This window comes from Rattus norvegicus, chromosome 3 (genome assembly GCF_036323735.1).
Source record: "Rattus norvegicus strain BN/NHsdMcwi chromosome 3, GRCr8, whole genome shotgun sequence".
Classification (NCBI taxonomy): domain Eukaryota; kingdom Metazoa; phylum Chordata; class Mammalia; order Rodentia; family Muridae; genus Rattus; species Rattus norvegicus.
Genome location: NC_086021.1, coordinates 28,563,235 through 28,582,422, shown reverse-complemented (window position 1 = coordinate 28,582,422; position 19,188 = coordinate 28,563,235). Strand labels below are relative to the sequence as shown.

General features: G+C 51.7%; 2 protein-coding genes across 4 annotated transcripts; both read left to right on the top strand.

The window, feature by feature from the left end:
* The first annotated feature begins 2,656 nt into the window (after positions 1-2,656).
* Uap1l1 (UDP-N-acetylglucosamine pyrophosphorylase 1 like 1) lies at positions 2,657-11,569 on the top strand. Of its 3 annotated transcripts, none has more exons than XM_063283462.1 (10): positions 2,657-2,874; positions 3,500-4,155; positions 4,406-4,610; positions 4,815-4,990; positions 5,221-5,393; positions 5,489-5,682; positions 6,085-6,225; positions 6,746-6,931; positions 7,439-7,505; positions 7,865-9,066. In XM_063283462.1, exons 2-10 carry the CDS (start codon positions 3,867-3,869, stop codon positions 7,955-7,957), a joined length of 1,524 nt encoding a protein of 507 aa, XP_063139532.1. In that variant the 5' UTR covers positions 2,657-2,874; positions 3,500-3,866; the 3' UTR covers positions 7,958-9,066. The 3 variants fall into 3 exon arrangements, 2 of the variants coding, with proteins under 2 accessions (XP_063139532.1, NP_001127988.1); XR_005501837.2 differs by lacking the exon at positions 2,657-2,874 and adding an exon at positions 10,794-11,569 and having other exon boundaries at positions 3,778-4,155; positions 7,865-8,013; NM_001134516.1 differs by lacking the exon at positions 2,657-2,874 and having other exon boundaries at positions 3,793-4,155.
* A 3,361-nt stretch (positions 11,570-14,930) lies between these two features.
* Positions 14,931-19,183, top strand: Dpp7 (dipeptidylpeptidase 7). The gene is given in 13 exon segments (NM_031973.1): positions 14,931-15,059; positions 15,148-15,261; positions 15,336-15,475; positions 15,558-15,721; positions 16,268-16,403; positions 16,594-16,675; positions 16,782-16,948; positions 17,105-17,165; positions 17,776-17,894; positions 17,986-18,142; positions 18,252-18,316; positions 18,694-18,764; positions 18,884-19,183. Coding segments are annotated over 13 exon segments (1,503 nt in total). The 5' UTR covers positions 14,931-14,962; the 3' UTR covers positions 19,014-19,183.
* The last annotated feature ends 5 nt before the right edge of the window (positions 19,184-19,188 follow it).

Here is a 19,188-nt window from a genome sequence, read left to right as displayed (position 1 = left end):
GGGACGTCCCAACTAAGGGACCACCTGTCCTCTGAGCAGGGGTCAATACAGTCACCACCTTGGTGGAGAACAAGAAGGCTCAGCTGGTGGTGACTGCCCCTGATGTAGACCCCATTGAGCTGGTGGTTTTCCTGCATGCCCTTTGTCGAAAGATGGGGGTGCCCTACTGCATCATCAAGGGAAAGGCCAGGCTGGGGCGCCTGGTCCACAGGAAGACGTGCACCACTGCTGCCTTCACACAGGTGAACTCGGAAGACAGGGGTGCTCTGGCTAAGCTGGTGGAAGCTATTAGGACCAATTATAATGACAGATATGACGTGATCCGCCGCCACTGGGGAGGCAACTTCCTGGGTCCTAAGTCTGTGGCTCGCATTGCCAAGCTGGAAAAGGCAAAGGCTAAAGAACTCGCCACTAAACTGGGTTACATGTACATTAAGTTTTCTGTACATAAATATAATTACAAAATTTAAAAAAAAGAAGAAGAAGAAAGGGGGGCTGAAGAGATGGCTCAGCGGTTAAGAGCACTGACTGCTCTTCCAGAGGTCATGAGTTCAAATCCCAGCAACCACATGGTGGCTCACAACCATCTGTAATGGGATCTGATGCCCTTTTCTGGTGTGTCTGAAGACAGCAACAGTGTACTCATATATAATACATAAATAAAAATCAGAAAAAAAAGAAGAAGAAAGGATTTGGGAGAAGGGAGTAAGAGAAGGTAACAGGGGAATAGGATTGAGGTCTATTCTATGTGTGTGAAGTTGCAAACGCATGCATTTCAAAAAAAAAAACAAAACACATAAAAGCATCTCATTGTCCAGAGCCCAGGAGAGGGTAGCTGAGGCTGGCCCTGGGTCTCTGGGCTTCACTATGACTGAGAGTGGAATCACTGCTTGACTCTGAGTGCAGGACAAGGGCAGGCAACCCATGTCTTTTCAGGCCCCGTGGCTTTCAGTTTTGCTGCCACCCCAAGGAACTTCCAGAATTCAAACCAGGGATCATGCCCCACCACGCCAACCACATGTCTTGGAGGGAAATGTGAAGGGGTGCAAACAGGTTAGCAAAACTCCAAGGCCTCTTGATGTGCCTCGTACTAGCGGGGAAAGCCAGCCCTGCTGCCTAGTCCCGGCCTGCCCTAGGTTTTTCTGGTCTCTACTCTGGCCTCAGTCCTCAGCACTGATCACAAAATGTCAAAGGGGAAGGCCCTCCTGGCAAGTGGGACAGGGGTGGGTACAATGGAACTTGGCCAACCTCACAGCCATCTCTACCCTTGCTTGCCTGGGGAGGTATAGGCTTCTGGTCCTGGAGATGCTTTCGGTTATTCAAACCTGGGAGTCTGACCTGGGATCTTGATGCCCACCCACACCTTGAGGCAGAATTTAAGGGTCTCTCCTCACTTAGAAGACCCATAGAGCATGGCTGACCTGTCCCCCAGTGGCGACACTAGCTGCTGTGAACTATGACCTGTGATGTGGATGGAGCTCTCGCTGCTCACCTGACTCCTGCCTGTCTGCCGTCCTCACCTTCCACATATGTCCTGGGTTTCAGCACCAATGTTGTGTTTATAAAAGGATAGGGAGAGGGGATTATGTTCTATGGAGGTGTGGAGAGGTGTGGGAAAGGGGGTGCCTCAGTAGGCCCAGGCCGAGATATCCCTTCCCCCTGAGGGACCAGCCACACAGCGGTATGGTATAGAATAGAGTTTATTCAGGGCATGGGAGGGTGGGAGGGGAGTTAAGAGGGTAGTAGGGCAGAGAGAGAGAGAGAGAGAGAGAGAGAGAGAGAGAGAGAGAGAACAGTAGAGGCTGACCATGACATGGAGAGAAGAGGGGAAGGGAATGGGGAGAGAAGGGACAAAGGGGGAAGAGGGTAAAAGCAAGAGAGCAAGAGAGAGCAAGAGAATGAGGAGGGTGCAAACAGCCCCTTTTATAGTGTCAGGCATACCTGGCTGTTGCCAGGTAACTGTGGGGTGGAGCTTAGACAGAATGCTAACAATTGGCCTCTCCTAGAACTGGAGTTATGAATGGTTGTGAGCGGTCACATGGATGTAGAGCATGAGACGTCTTACCTGTTGATCTCACCCTAACTCTCTAGCCTTAGCCTTACCTTTGAACTTTTTTTTCCTTTTTTTCTTTCTTTTCTTTCTTTCTTTCTTTCTTTTTTTTTTTTGTTGTTGTTGTTGCTGTGGTTGTTTGAGACAGGGTTTCTCTGTGTAGCCCTGTCTGTCCTATAACTCAAAGATCCACCTGCCCACGCCTCCCTAGGCTGGGACTAAAGGCCTTTGCCACCACAGGCTTTACCTTCAAACTTAAAAACAAAGATATGGGCAGGTAGTTTCTAAGCTAGTTTCTTAAAAAAACAAAACAAAACAAAACAAAAAAAAAACCCAAAAACCAAAGCTGTGTTAAAAATGGCTTAAGCTATGGTTTTGTAAATTTTTAAGACTTACTTATTTTATGTATATGAGTACACTATTGCTGTCTTCTGACACACCAGAAGAGGGGATTGGATTCCATTACAGATGGTTGTGAGCCACCATGTGGTTGCTGCGAACTGAACTCAGGACCTCTGGAAGAGTAGTCAGTGGCCTTAACTGCTGAGCCATCTCTCCAGCCCTGCTTTTATACTTTTTACAAGAGGCTTTCTTTATCTGTACCAGGTGGTGGTGGGTCTTGCCTTTAATCCCAACACTTCAGAGGCAGAGGCAGGCAGATCTCTGAGTTTGGGGCCAGCCTGGTCTACAGAGTGAGTTTCAGGGCAGCCAGGGCTACACATCTCAAAAAATCTCATCTCAAAAATAGAAAACAACACACACAAGACAACAGCAACAGCAAAAGCAAACACGAGGCTTCAGTCTGGAAACCTTAGTTCCTAAAGGTAGGCAGGTGAGGGGAGGTGGGTGCGGGTTAGGGCCAGCCTGGGTCTGACCTCCTCCCAGAGCTAGCAGTGGTGGTTCTAGGTGAATGCTTACAAGATCAGGCAGACTCCTCTCAGCCTCAGCTTCAGCCTCTAAGGAGAGAGGCTCCCAGGGCACTGCTTGATTCTGGGTTGCTCAGAGGATTGATTAGTCAGAAGAGACACACTGAAGACAAATTTTAGGCTTCTCAGCAACATGAGAATCCACCTCTCAAGGATTGAAGGTTATCAGCTTCCCAGAAGCACTTTTTCCAGAAGTAACAGTTTCCCAGTTTCACAAAAGGCACTTTTAACAAGTCAATTTCCGCATACCAAAAGCTTTTATCTAATCTAGGGGTTGTGGAAGGAACGGTCATCTAAGCAATTGTCAGCCATGCGAGACTTCCTGGTTTGCCAAGTATGTCTTGGAACTAAGTTATGCTAAGGCTACTTCAAAGCCTAGGTGCCATCTTTCCGGAATTCACAACAGAAACAATAGCTCTGCAAAAATTCTGCTATAGACCACCCTTCCGGCTGTGGACAGACAGGAGGCTAAGTTAGGTCTGGCCACCCAGTGACGGTACCTCAGACTCCCTTTCTTTCACAGGGCAAGGACAGACCAGCTTCGACCACATGGGGAGTGTGATTGGAATTACTTAGGAGAGAAACGCCTAGGCCTTGGAGGACTAGGAAGCCTGGTCTGGACCGTACACCTTGAACAGAGTTAGACAGGGAGGCCAGATCCTAGGATTCAAGTCCCGGAAACGCGCAGGGGAAACTAAATAAAAAAGGGGTCGAAGATGGGCGGAGCCAAAGAGGACCGAAGTGGAGCCCAAGAGGAAAAAGGGGCGGGGTCCCGCGTGGAGGGGTTGCACCCTGGACCCGCCCCACTGTGATCCGTGCAGCTGGCCTGGTCTCGTGACATCGGTCAGAAAGTCACGAGTACGGGCTGAGCCTGCTGCTGCAGTGGCACTATGGCCTCGGAGAGGGATGTGCGCGCAAAGCTGCAGCGCGCGGGCCAGGATCACCTCCTTCGCTTCTGGGCCGACCTGGCTCCGGAGCTCCGAGCGGCGCTGCTAGCTGAGCTCTCCTCACTGGAGGCTGACGCGCTGCGTGAGCACTGCCAGCGCGCCTCAGCCGCCAGCGCGCTAGCCTCGGGTCCTCTGCCGGACCTGGCGGCGCGCCTGCAGCCCCTGCCCCCAGAACGCTTGGGTAGCGCGATCCGCTGCGACCAAGAGACACGCCTGCGGTGGGAAGAGGAAGGTAGGCAATGCCGTGCCCGGCGGGGGTTGGGCAGGCGCTGCCCGCTGCGACCGGAAGAGTTAGTGCCTACGGGGGTGGGGGGAGTGGGGCGGAGTGGAGGGGACGGACTCGGGAAGTGCTGTGGGGAGTTTATTTGCCTTGCAGCGCTTTCCTCCTGCGCTTAGTAGACCCCAAAGTCGTGCAGTTGCAGGCTCACTTGTGGCTCTTCAAAGTGAAAGAGGTCTTTCCACTGGGCGTGCCTCTCCTCCAGGTTTCCGACAGATTGCTCTGAACAAGGTAGCTGTCCTGCTGCTGGCCGGTGGGCAGGGCACTCGCCTGGGCGTCACCTACCCCAAGGGCATGTATCAAGTTGGTCTGCCCAGCCAGAAGACCCTGTACCAACTGCAAGCAGAGCGGATCCGGCGTGTTCAACAGTTGGCTGGTCAGCGACTGGGGACCCACTGCACCGTGCCCTGGTGTGTCCTCCATGCCAGCCTCCCAGAAAGACCACGCCTACGTGCCTGCCCCACACCAACACTTTAGACCCAATCTTAGCACGGCCCTAGACAGAGCCCAGTACTTACTTGCCCTTACTGAACCCCATCTAGACCTGTTCCTGCCACACTCGCCAGATCGAGCCAGATTCCCCTGGAAGCAGCTCACTGCTAGGTCTTTTACAGGTACATCATGACCAGTGAGTTTACACTAGGACCCACAATCAAGTTCTTCAAGGAGCACGACTTCTTTCACCTAGACCCCGCTAACGTGGTGCTGTTCGAGCAGCGCATGCTACCTGCTGTGACCTTTGAGGGCAAGGCCATCCTGGAACGGAAAGACAAAGTTGCCATGGCCCCAGGTATGGCCCACACTTTGGCCGGGGAAAGGTTGCCCCACCTGGGCCACAGAATACAGGCAGCTGTGGGTCAGGAAGCCTGACACCCAGGTAGGATGTACTCAGGCAGGCTTTGTGGCCCTGGCTAGTCTGGAGTCACGGGCCCTTGGTGGTTTGTGCTCCTGTAGCGTTTACTAGACTGAGCAGGAGATCGAGCCGGAGTCCATGGGTAGCCCATTCCTTCTCCTCTGTAGATGGTAATGGAGGCCTGTACTGTGCACTGGCTGACCACCAGATCCTGGAGGACATGGAGCAGCGGGGTGTGGAGTTTGTGCATGTGTACTGTGTCGACAACATCTTGGTGCGGTTGGCTGACCCAGCCTTCATTGGCTTCTGTGTGCTTCAGGGAGCAGACTGTGGTGCAAAGGTGAGCACCGAGCTTTTGTTTTCCTTGCCTCTGCCTCTTGCTAAATCCCATCCCTCCTACTCCCGGCCCTCTGAGTCTATACCCGGTGGCTTCAGGTCGTGGAGAAAGCGTACCCAGAAGAGCCAGTGGGTGTGGTGTGCCAGGTGGACGGTGTCCCGCAGGTGGTTGAATACAGCGAGATCAGCCCTGAGATTGCTAGGCAGTGTGGGGCTGATGGTGGCTTGCTCTACAACGCAGGCAACATCTGCAACCATTTCTTTACCAGAGGCTTCCTGGATATGGTCATCAGGTATGTGGCAGCGGGTGGTAATATCCCAGACCAAGCTGAACCTAGGAACACCACAGTAGCTGGAGCCGCCCTTGAGTTGACTGACAACTGTCAGGAGTGGCAAGGGGCTGGGTAGAGAGAATTCCTGTGTTACTGCCAGTTCCAAGCGGTCATGCTCTGTGCATGTGTGAGGCCCTGGTCACAGCTCTCTTTTGTGGATTGGCCCCACCTCTGCCCTGTCATTTGCTCAGGTGGACAGCATGGTGGCGGGTGGCCCTGGGGATGCGCAGAGAAAGCCTGTGTCTTTCCCCAGAGATATAGCGAGGTCCTTGCGCTGCAGCACCGGGCCAGGTATACAGAAGTGGGGACTGGTGTTCCAGCTGCCCTGGCTGAGCCACATTCCCTTTGTCCTCTTGCTGCCAGGGAGTTTGAGCCCTTGCTGAAGCTGCATGTGGCTGTGAAGAAGGTTCCGTACGTGGATGAGGAGGGAAATCTGGTAAAGCCGCTAAGACCGAATGGGATAAAGATGGAGAAGTTTGTGTTTGATGTGCTCCCGTTTGCTAAGTTAGTGGTGGAAATCACTTCTTTCCCTCTTCTTCCCTCTCTCTGTTCTGGGACGAGTTTAGAGGTCCAGCAGGACAGTAGGGAAGTGGCAGCTTGTGAGGAGCAGGTGGGGCGGGGAAAGCTCAGAGACTACAGGCTGGGCTGGTTGTTCTCAGGGAAGTCCAGAGGGTGTTCTCACCCTGAGAACGAGAGCAGAGAGAACATTGGAGGTTCTGAGAGGACAAGGACACCCCGCCTCCCAGCAGTCTGCACAGTCCTGACCCATGGTCAGGTTTTGGAGTTGCTGGGTGGGTCTGTCCTCTTTCTCTGCTCATGTGACAAGTGAGAGTTGGGGGATAAGGTTTCCTAGGACCTCGGGAAAGTAAAGGTGCTTTTTGTGCCTACACGGCCCTCCTAGATCATCAGATCACCGAACTCAGGGGAACACACTCCCAGTTAGGGAAGTGTGGCTTCCCCTTGCCTGTCTGGAGCAGGGTAGCTAGCTGGCAGCAGGGTGATGGTGAGCCCTTCTTTCCACCAGGAACTTTGTTGCCTTTGAAGTGTGTCGGGAGGAGGAGTTCTCCCCACTGAAGAATGCTGACACAGCCGACAGGGACAATCCCTCCACCTCCAGGCGAGCCTTACTAGTTCAGCACTACCGCTGGGCTCTCCAGGCTGGAGCCCACTTCCTGGATGTACACGGGGTCCAGCTTCCGGAGCAGTCTGGGTGAGGGGCTCAGCTTAGCCCGGGAGGTAGTATTCTTGTCCCAGGGCCCTGGTGACGCTGCCACTGTCCCAGCTTGCTTCTGACCCAGTGCCACCTCAAATGCAGACAGCTATGTTCCCAGCCAGTTCCCAGCCCAGCTTCTTAGTCTCAGGGTCTGCTCAGGGAACTAAGAGGGCAGGGTCTCAAATAACCCCCAAGCAGGCTCTCATAAGCTTTGAAGATGAGACCTAGGCCTAACCCTCAAGAGACATGAGGAAGTCTCTTTAGCACAGGAGAGGAAAAGGACCTTCGGTGTCTGTCTCCCCTGTTGTCATTCTGGAGCTGTGGGTAGGCCAAGCTGTCTGAGCTCTGTTTAGTTAGGCCAGAGCCTGGCGTCTGGCCTTATGGTTTGGGCTGTGCAGAGGGAAGAATTTGTATTCATGCTGGGCAGACACTTACCAGCCCACGTCCTGAGGGAGCTGGGAGGATCCCCATGAGAGGCAGGTGCTGACTGCTGCTCTTCCCTAGCCTGCTCCCAAATGGAGACCCTCCAGCCATCTGTGAGATATCGCCCTTGGTGTCTTACTCTGGAGAGGTGAGCACGAGTTCCCTTCCAGGAGTTCATGAACTCTGGTTTGTGTAAAAATGGGAGAAGCCGGGACTAGGGTAGAAGGTTACAGCCCCAGTTCAGTTGGCCAATGAAGTGTGAATTTTTGGGATGTGGTGGGCTGAGGGGTCTGGAGGCCTTTGCCAATCTTAGAGGGGTTGGGGTATAGGAAGGAATCAAGGCTGAGACCAAGATTTTGGGGAGTCTTCCTGAGGGAGAGACACTAGCCCCGGAGTCCTGTGCTGTCCCTCCCTGACAGGGCAACACTGGAGTGATGTTTCAGGGTGGCTGGAGCGGGTATGCGCAGGCAAAGTGGACACTTAGCCGCTGTAACCCCTTGCTTATAGGGGTTGGAAACGTACCTGCAAGGCCGAAAACTCCAGTCTCCATTCATTCTGGATGAGGACCAAGCCAGGCTGCTGCAGTCACAGGAGTGCTAACCGCTTGCTCCCAGGCTCTGGCCATGGGGTTCTGTAGGGTGGCGATGCAACTCTGGGTGAGGTTCCAAGTGGAAATGCTAGCCTGCAGACATTGTCTTGACACTGAGACAAGTGTGCTGGTTGATTTCGAAAGGCTGGGACTTCTTGGGTCCCCCCATGGATTCTGGTTGTCTCTCTGTGTGTGGGTTTTGTTTGTTTTGTTTTTGTCTCCTTGCTGGCTCTAGGGCTTGGCTGAGAGGCAGGGGGTTAAGAACGTTGGGAAACAGGGCTAGAAGAGGTTCAGGGTAGAGGGAGGGAAGTGTTATCTAGGAAGGCAGCACTGGAGATGCCCTTCTAGCATCTCCCCCCGACCCCTGCTACCCAGCACACAGGCCAACACACAGGCTCAGCAGACAGTGAGCTGTGCCATAGCGGGTGTAGTAAAAAGGCCTACCCTAGATAGCAGAACCATAACTGGAGGAAGGCTGAGCATGTCGTACCACGTGCCACACAGGACCAATAGAAGAAGCCAGATGCCAATGGTTAGGACCAGGTTGGAGGACTCTGACCTGCACACCTGAGATGAAAGATGAAATCTCCCTAGACCTCTTCACACCCCGAGTCTCCCAGTCACACTTACCAGTGCGCCTGGCTGCTGTGTCCTAAGTATTTTCCTCCCAGAACGAGAGATCGCACTGGTTGCCTTCTGCAACTGATTTTGACCCAGACAGGAGCACAGCTCATCTTGGTAAGTTGCTTTTCCCAGAGCTTAGAGCCAAAGCTCTAGGATGGAGATGTAGCTTCTCTTTAAAGTGGCACTTGGCTCTGCCGCCTGGCCTTGTTCTGTCACTGGCTGGACCTCCATGGACTCACAGCTGTTCTCCCATGCAGGAAATGATGACACTGGCCCTACCCTGTAAAGTAACAGCAGTCAGGACAGACAGCCTCTCTGCAGCCACCTACCTACCCCAGACATGTGGGCTCCTGCTCACTTCCTTTAGCTTTCCCACAGGAGGTCAGAGGGAGGAGTGAATTCATTCACCTTTGGTGTGGAGCAGCGGACACAGATCTGGGGAAGATGGGAGGACCGGGCCTGCGGCTGCAATGGTTAAACCAGCTTGTAGAAATCACCTGAGCTTTTGTTGAACTCTGTGGTCATCTTGCACTGTCTCTTCTGGTTCCACAGACAAGCCAGGGCCCCTGGGGAGATCAGTGGGGTGGAGATGAAAACCCCTAGTCTCCAACTGGATTCTTGAAAGGACTTTAAAAAAAAAAAATCAAGGGTTGGAGATTTAGCTCAGTGGTAGAGCGCTTGCCTAGCAAGCGCAAGGCCCTGGGTTCGGTCCCCAGCTCCAAAAAAAAAAAAAAAAAAAAAAAAAAAAAAAAAAAAAAAAAAAAAAATCAAAGACATCTCTGTGTCCTTCACCCATTTCCTTGGTGATTGTATCTTTTTTTTTTTTTTCTTTTCTTTTTTTTCGGAGCTGGGGACCGAACCCAGGGCCTTGTGCTTGCTAGGCAAGCGCTCTACCACTGAGCTAAATCCCCAACCCCTGGTGATTGTATCTTATATGATTATAAGGCTATCAGACTGGGGTGATCAAGGGACAGTGTTTCAAGATCTCGTGTGAATATATTAGTGTACCCCACATTCAATCAAGATGAATAATTGTCCCCTTACTGTGGAGCTCTCCATAGTTACATCCCCACCATTCCTAGCCCCGTATTCTCCTGAAAAGACAGAGTGGACGTTTTTATTTTCACAGATTAGACATTTGGGATAAACAGAGGTTGGTGAGCAGAGTCTTGTGCATCCCAGGCTGGCCTTGAATCAGCTACACAGGCAAGGCTGACCCTTGACCTCTGAACAATCCTGACAAGATGCTTGGTTTGCGGGGTGGTGGGAGTTGAAATCCAGGGCTTCATTTGCATGGTAGGCCAGAGCTCTGGTTTCTCTTGACATACAGAGGTGGGAAGGGTTAGATCCAGGGGACAGGACTTTGGGAACAGGAGGGCTAAGAAACCTATCATGCGGGATTGGGGATTTAGCTCAGTGGTAGAGCGCTTGCCTAGCAAGCGCAAGGCCCTGGGTTCGGTCCCCAGCTCCGAAAAAAAGAAAAAAGAAAAAAAAAAAAAAAGAAACCTATCATGCTTCCACTTCACCAGGGGTTCAGGGAAACCCAAGACATAGGATGCTCCAGAGAAAACCTTTGTAGCAGACCTGTGGCTGGTACTCCCTGTTTTGATAGGCTATAGGAAGCATCACTTGAGGGCTGGTCCAGTACATGTGGGAAGATAGCCAGGAGGACACTAAATGAGGAGGAGGAGGTGGAGACCTGAGACCAATAGAGTTTTCAAATTCAGAGAAACCAAAGGCCAAATAGGCTTGCCGTAAACGGGTACCCGGAGATGCACAGCCGTTGCACACCGTAAATGTGTACCTGGAACCTGGGTGTGGAGGCCTTAATCCCAGCCCTAGGGAGGTAGAGGCAGGCATGTTTCTTGAGTTAGAGGCCAACCCTGGAGTGCCAGGCCACACAGAGCTCCATAGTGACACAAACACTTTCAAATCAAACAAAAGCCATGTCATTGACACTGGAGCAAACGTGAGGTAGGGTCCCCTACGCCGTAGTGCTGCTTAGTAGGGTTGAGCGTTGACTTCTCGAACCATGTGTGAAGCAAACCTAAATGGTCTGTCTTAGAACACAGATCCCAAGGGTCTCGGTGCCTCAAGTAAACTTCCCTGTTACATCCTTTACCCACTGGGGAAGCAGGCTGGGCCTGTTCTGGCTTCCTCTGTGTAGAGGACAGCAGTCTTCATGCTGAGCCTTACGTGGATTCACTCCATTTTATGCGGTAGGAGCTGCTATGTGTGTATCTCAAGTACGCATCAAACTCATCACTGGTCAGGAACCCAGCCCGGAAAAACCATCCAGTGAGAACCTTGCTTCCATCCGGCCTGCTGTGTGGGCCTGATCTCAGCATCTGCTCCCTGTTCTTCCAGCTCTGAACCCTAGAGCCTTTTTAACCTTTCTTAGGCAATCTGTGAATGACATCATTGTATGACACAAAGTATGTAACCCGAGTTGCTGCTAGTAACTAAGACTGGAATATACTAAAGGAACCCATGTTTGCCAGGGGTCATGATTACCAAGCAAGAGCAAGAGTGCCCAGTGAATTAAGGCAGCGAAATCACCACAGCCTGTGGATTTATGGAAAGACGTAACTTGCAGGTCTGTGACTGGTGTAGCTTAAACTTACTCACTGCTGTCATCAGCCAATTCCGTTCATTAGAAAAGGAATCTGGAAGCCTGGTGTGACACATTTGATCCCCGCAGAAGAGCAACCATAAAACTTAGGGCTGGGGTGGATGTTTAGGAAGAGGACAGGACCCACTACCACTTCTAAATCTCTAGAGGTCGTATGATCACCAGATGGTATCAGTCCAGACAATTATGGCAGTAGTGACACCTGGGTCTACACAAGGGCAGAAACTGGTGGCACTTCTGAAAACATGACAGTGCGTGATAGTGCAAGCCCTGGTGAAACGCTGGACTGTAAACCGTAAATGTTTCAGAGGACTTCACAGTGGAGCAGAGTAAGAACAAGCGGAGCCATTAAAAGATCCCATCTACGGGGCTGGGGATTTAGCTCAGTGGTAGAGCGCTTGCCTAGGAAGCGCAAGGCCCTGGGTTCGGTCCCCAGCTCCGAAAAAAAGAACCAAAAAAAAAAATCCCATCTACAAGTTCAGGAAGTAGTGTTACCCACTGGCAATCTGTATGCAGTGGTCATGATTACCAAGCAAAATCAAGAGTGCCCAGTCTTGTCTATAATACCAGCACTTGGAAGAGGCAAGAGGACCATGAGTCGGAAACCAACCTGGGCTACTAGAAAGACCCTGTCCTGGGGTTGGGGATTTAGCTCAGTGGTAGAGCGCTTGCCTAGGAAGCACAAGGCCCTGGGTTCAGTCCCCAGCTCCAAAAAAAAAAAAAATAGAAAGACCCTGTCCTAAATACACAAAACATCATAATATTGCAGATTTATACCATTGGTGATCATGAAGCAAGGGGTCTACACAACTTTGTTTTAGTCAGAGTCTAGAAAACAGACTTCATATGAATCTAATCAATATACATATAAAAAGTACATTCTATTGTTTGAGATAGGGGTCTCTGTGTGTGGCCCTGGCTGGTCTGAGACTCACTGTCTAGGCCAGGCTGGCTGCCTCACCCGGGTGCAGGGATTATAGGGTGCATCGCCACACTTGCTCTTCACAGTTATTTGAGAAATACCTCTGACCAATTTATGGGACATTAAATCATACAGGACTTCTATCTGACAAGATACTTAGTACAACTAGTGATGTAATACTCTTGCTCCCCTCGATAAAATCGAGTCCCAAAGAAAGGAGGGAGTCCAAGTGGTCAGAAATTTGTTCCCTTGGTAGGGAACACAGCAGTGATGCTGGCTTCAGTTGTCCAGCAGGGATCCTCACATAAGACATAGTTGCCATAATTAATTCTGAGAGTAGAATATGCCCTTGCCTTAGCAAGGTCTGTGTAGTCCTAGGTCTTCCCAGTGAAGAACGCCAGCCTCAAGACCCTTGGACGCTATGGACTTTGTTGGGCAAGGTGCTTACTCTGCACAAAATGCAAAACTCACCACAGAGGTCATCACTGTCAGAAACTCTATGACTGAAAAAGTCACATACAGAGTCATGAGCAGTAACAAGTGGCAAAACCCCATGGTCACACAAATGTACACAAAATAATTATAAAGTAAACAGGTCACACCAATATTGGAAACAATTACAAGACCTCCAGCCACCCCCAAAATAACATCAAAGTAGCATATCTCCATTAGCTAAGGGATAATTTAGAAACAATGAAACACAGCCGGCTGCGACACAGCTCGGAGGAAGAGTGCTTGCCTGGGCTTAAGGCTCTGTACTTTGTCAGTGTGGTGGTGTGTGCATGTAATTCCAGAATGCCAGAGCACAGACAGGAATGCTGCAAGTTCAAATCAGTCTGATCTATATAGAAGTACCTGATATAAATAAATCAGTGGTTAAGAGCTTGGGCTGCTCTTCCAGAGTACCTGGGTTCAAATCCCAGTCCCATTGGTGGCTCACAATCACCTAACACTACAGACCTGAGGGTATTGAGCACCCACTTCCGGCCTCCATGAGCAATACACATGGATGGTGCACAGATACACAGCAGGTAAAGCAACTGTGTTCATGAAATAAGCTCTCTGACATTTCAGATTTAGAGATGTGCAGTAGTAAGAAATATGAAGGGAGAGCGTAAGATGCCTAACTCACAATTAAACACACTGATAGCTGAATACCCCTTTCCGCCTTAAAACTCAGGAAGGGAGCATTGGCTCAGTGGTTGCTGCTCTTGCAGAGGACACAGTTTGATTCCTACTGTTCTCATGGTGGGTAACAACCATCTGTGGCTTCTGTACTTACAGAGGTTTCAAAACTCTCTTCTGGACCCCAAAGAAACCAAACATGTATGTTGTAATGCATACATACATACGTACATACATACACACACATACAGGCAAAACACATAAAATAAATATGACATTCTTTTAATTAAAAAAGGGAGAAGATGGGCTGGAGAGATGGCTCAGTGGTTAAGAGCACTGACTGCTCTTCCAGAGGTCCTGAGTTCAATTTCCAGCAACCACATGGTTGCTCACAACCATCTGTAATAGGATCTGATGCCCTTTTCTGGTGTGTCTGAAGACAACTACAGTGTACTTATATATAGTAAATAAATAAATCTTTTTTTTTAAAAAGGAAGAAGATGACTTACAGAAAATTCCCAAGGAGAAACGCGTTATAACAAAGACCTGTGTGTAATGCCACAGAAACACCATTTCTGCATTCAAAGCAGTGGGCTGCATAAGCAGATGACAGGCAGGGACTGAGAAGTAACATGGCATGAAATTCAAAAGGAAATTCAAGGATAGGAAGAGTGTGAAGGTTCACCAACAATGTTTCAATGCAGAACGCTGGCAGATACTCAAGCCACATAGAGTTAAGGCACGCCACAGGTAGACCTTACTGCGCAGCACAACAGTGACGCCCTCCAAAGCGTGCAATCACAAACGTAGGCATCTACACAGCGTTAGGAGTCCTGTGGCACAGATTCCACAGCTCTAAGCTGTGTGTCCCACTGGACTGTGGCCATGCTGGATGGACATGCTCCACTCATGGCCGAGCCAGTCCAAGTCACCAACTTCCGTGGATGTCTTTCCTCTTCCAGACCTGAGATTGGGTACCAGAGAGAAAACTGGTTCTTTCTTCTCTCTGCATACTCCCCTTTCTCCATTCTGTTTGGGCTGTGGGCACAGTGCCAGCATGGGGGAGAACAGAGCCGCTCAGTGATCCCAGACATGACTCGGATACGTCCAGTGTCCTCTCTCGGAGGGAGACACTGTCCCTCTGCAGCAATCCCCTACCTTCCTGAGGCCAGTCTCTGAGAGCAGACAGAAATGTCCCAGTTTCCTTGGCTCTGTAATTATGGGCCTGTCTGATGCTGACTGGAGCTGAGGGCTGGGAGCAGAGCAGTCATCTTGGGCGAGAAGGCTCCCGCCGTCTCTAGCGCCCAGGGCTGAATGAGTTGGTAGCTCTAGCAGCCAGTGGATCGTGTGGGGCCTGCAACCTCTAGGAACTTCAACATCCTGCAGCATCCTTGTGTGTGAGGACCCTCCCTCCCATCACCTTGTGGTACAGAAGCTGGACACTTGGGAGACCACCCAGTCCTGATGAACCTTAGCCCTCTGTCTGTTTCCCGGGTCTCCACAGTAGCCATCTTTGTGGAAACAAGAAGGAGCCCACAAATCTGGATCAAAGAACTGGGAAGCTTAAGTAAGAGGGAGAGTAGGTTAGTCCTCCAGCTAGAATCCAGCCACTGTAGGACAGCCCCGCCAGGCTGTCATGTGATGCTGCCCCGCCTGTAGTGTCTGTCTTGTGACCAAGTCACATGACTGCCAGCGGCCCGCTCAGAATCAGGCATGGGTCTCCATCCTTGTTCTCCTGTGGACCATGGGGTCCCCTCCTGGGTCCTGGTCTTGTTGCTGACACTGGGTCTGTGCAGCCTGCAGGCTACAGGTGAGTGCAGACTGACTGCCCTCCCTCCTGACCCTCCTGCGTCCGTTATGACCCCTAACAGTTCCTGAGTATCTACACCTACCTGCAGCCGACAGCGTTCTAGACCCTGACTTTCGTGAGAATTACTTTGAGCAGTACATGGACCATTTCAACTTTGAGAGTTTCAGCAACAAGACCTTTGGCCAGCGGTTCCTGGTGTCAGGTGAGTGCTGGCCCCACAGCATGGTCCTTACCTGCTTATCCCTGGCCTTACAGAGACCCATTTACTTCCCACAGATAAGTTCTGGAAGATGGGCGAGGGGCCCATTTTCTTCTACACAGGGAATGAGGGGGATATCTGGTCCCTCGCTAACAACTCTGGCTTCATAGTGGAACTGGCAGCCCAGCAGGAGGCCCTGCTGGTCTTTGCTGAGCATGTAGGTACCAGGGCACTTCCTGAGCTGAGGGAGGTGGGGAACACAGAGGCAGCGGTTAGCCATCGCTTCCTTCTTCCTGCAGCGGTATTATGGGAAATCGCTTCCATTCGGTGTGCAGTCCACACAGCGGGGATACACACAGCTGCTGACTGTGGAGCAGGCGCTGGCTGACTTCGCCGTGCTGCTCCAGGCCCTGCGGCACAATCTTGGGGTCCAGGATGCCCCCACCATAGCCTTTGGAGGGAGGTGGGTCCTTGATATCCCTTCAGGACAGATCTGTCCCCACAGGAGATCCTAGAGTCCTACTTACGCCACTCTCATGGCCCCAAGTGGCACCCTATATAAGGAGGGCCAAAGAAATGTCTCTTACATTCTCTGCATCCTCTTTCTAGCTCCAGGGTGCCTAGCCCCATGCATGGAAGGGCTAGGTCTAGCTTTACCTCCTCATGGAAGCCCTCCTTGAGTGGACCTCATAGGCTGTGCATGCTGTGTCACCCACACTAGTGGGACAATCCCTGCTGATATTGTTCAGCAATGTCTTCATTGCTGGGCCAGAGCAGGGCACCCACAGGGCCTTTTCCCAGGGAAGGCCTTGCCCCTGGGATCAAAATGTATGGGCCTGACAGCTTCAGGTCCTTTTTTCCCCACATTTGGGACTCTGGAGCAGGGAAGGAGCAAGGGGATGACACAGGTCTAGCCTAGACACCCCGGCCTGGAGGACAGTGAGACTGCTAGCCTCAGCATGGAGGCCGCTTCCCATAACCACAATCCTGTGTCCTTTCCCCACCCCAGTTATGGGGGAATGCTGAGCGCCTACATGAGGATGAAGTACCCCCACCTGGTGGCTGGGGCACTGGCGGCCAGCGCTCCTGTTATAGCTGTCGCAGGCCTTGGCAACCCCGACCAATTCTTCCGAGATGTCACAGCGGTGAGTGATGGGGCTTGGGTACCCCAGGCCAGTGCAGGAAGGTGAGCAGCAGCAATCTTGGCTTCTTTTCCAGGACTTCTTTTTTTTTTTTTCTTTTTTCTTTTTTTCGGAGCTGGGGACCGAACCCAGGGCCTTGCGCTTGCTAGGCAAGCGCTCTACCGCTAAGCTGAATCCCCAACCCCTTTTCCAGGACTTCTATGGCCAGAGTCCCAAGTGTGCCCAGGCTGTGCGGGATGCTTTCCAGCAAATCAAAGACTTGTTCCTCCAGGGAGGTGAGGAGGTCCTTCTTCACATGCTGTCCCCTTTGGGCATTCATTCTTGCCCTTCATATTTGCCAGCAGTTTCCTCAGCCTTTTCTCCTGGCTTCTCTCTTCCCAGCCTATGACACCATCAGCCAGAATTTTGGGACCTGCCAATCACTTTCCAGCCCAAAGGACCTGACTCAGCTCTTTGGGTTTGCCCGGAATGCATTTACTGTTCTCGCCATGATGGATTACCCGTACCCTACTAACTTTCTAGGGCCCCTTCCTGCCAACCCTGTCAAGGTGAGGTGGCTCTCCCTGGGTGCTAGCCTGATCCAACAGGCTTGTAGCTACCTGCTTTCATACCATCTGCTGTTGTGTCCATGTAGGCTAACAGCCCTGACCCACACTCTGTGAAAGGGGCCTCCGCTGAGATATTCTGCTGCCCTTCTCTTCTAGGTGGGCTGTGAACGGTTGTTGAGTGAGGGCCAGAGGATCATGGGTCTACGGGCACTGGCAGGTGAGTCTACTCCTTGGTCTTAATGGGGCAAGGGTAGTGACTCTAACAGTGACACAGGGCTGAGTAGGGAAAGGACCCATATCCCTGACCTGGGCTTAGTCTGGTAGGCTATTTGAAATGTAGTAGGGGACCCAGTACAGCTTTTGAAAAGACAGGACCTGTGTCTTGGGAACCGGGCATAAGCTGAAGAGGGTAACATGACTTCCTAGTCATCCTAAGAACATGCATAGCTACCCGAGGGTTGCTATGGGACCTTTGCAGTCCCTCGCCACAAGGCTCTACATGCCTGCCCTGCCCTGTTGTGAGGCAGGGTACTTGGCATTAAGATTGTGTCCCTGGGGGCTGGGGATTTAGCTCAGTGGTAGAGCGCTTACCTAGGAAGCGCAAGGCCCTGGGTTCGGTCCCCAGCTCCGAAAAAAAGAACCAAAAAAAAGAAAAAAAAAAAAAAAAAGATTGTGTCCCTGGACTGTTGAAGGCAGGCACATGCTCCAAAGACTCCGAATGCTTACTTCGCTGTGGCGAACCTATGTTAGCCTTCCTTCCAAGGTGTGTGAGTAGTAGCCTGAGCATGTACTGGCTGGCTGCTGGTCCCAGCACTAATCCTATCCAGGGCTGGTCTACAACTCCTCTGGCATGGAACCCTGTTTTGACATCTACCAGATGTACCAAAGCTGTGCTGACCCCACTGGCTGTGGCACTGGCTCCAATGCCAGGGCCTGGGACTACCAGGTTTGTGGACATAGAGGAGCTAAACTGGCAAGCATAGGGGTTGGGTGTGTGGCTTGCCTGTCTGACTTATTTCACTGTGGGGCACCTGCAGGCCTGTACGGAGATCAATCTGACCTTTGACAGCAACAACGTGACAGACATGTTCCCTGAAATCCCTTTCTCTGATGAACTCCGCCAGCAATACTGCCTGGATACATGGGGCGTGTGGCCTCGGCCAGACTGGCTGCAGACCAGCTTCTGGGGTGGCGGTAAAGGGCTGGGCTGGTGACTGGGAGCCGGGTGCTGGGAAGGACCCTGCCCTCTGTCCTGAGCTGCTTCTGTCGGATACCTCACCACCACTTGCTGTGTTCCTTTTAGACCTTAAAGCAGCCAGCAACATCATTTTCTCCAACGGTGACCTAGACCCCTGGGCAGGGGGTGGGGTAAGTCCAGGCCTGGCAGTTGCCGGCCCTATGTAGGTATTCTTGGCAGTGACTGGACTGCATGGCCAGGCTCCTCATACAGCTTTTCCTCTGCAGGTTCACATTCAGCTTCATCTGGCCATTGTTGCCCCCGTCCTCATTCCCTCATCTCTCCTTTTGGGTTGCTTTTTCCCTGATCACTTAACGTAGTGTAGCATCTGGCCCGTCCCTTCCACCTTCCCTTTCCAATGGAGCTATTAGAAGCTGTGCAGTATGCTCACTGTTGCTTCAGTTGCATCTAAAGACAGCACTGGCATCTATGTCAGGGTGCAAGGGTGGGAAAGGCTTGCCTACCCTGTGGCTTAAAGCACAGGCCACATGCTTCATTCTTCCAACAGATCCAGCGCAACCTGAGTACATCAATCATTGCTGTCACCATCCAAGGGGGAGCACATCACCTAGACCTCAGGTGCAGTGTAGTGCAGCCTACCTCTGGGCCAGTGTTGGGTTGTGGGTTAGACGGACATGAACCTCACCCTGTATGCTTGCCACCTGAGTGTCACCACCCCTTATCTGTCTGCTTCTTAGAGCATCTAACTCAGAAGACCCCCCGTCTGTCGTGGAGGTGCGTAAGCTGGAAGCTACCCTCATTCGCGAGTGGGTAGCAGCAGCCAGACTAAAGCAACCAGCAGAGGCACAGTGGCCTGGGCCTAAGTAGCAGCCTTCCAGCCGAGATGCAGCAAACCCAGAGACCCTGTTCTATGTGAGCCGCTGTGTGACAGCTCGCCTTACGTCTGATACTATCCAGACTCATGGTGCTTTGTCTGAGCTGGACCTCAGCAAGGAGCTGGTGGGAGATGGAGAGACAGAATAAACACGTGCTATGTCCTTGT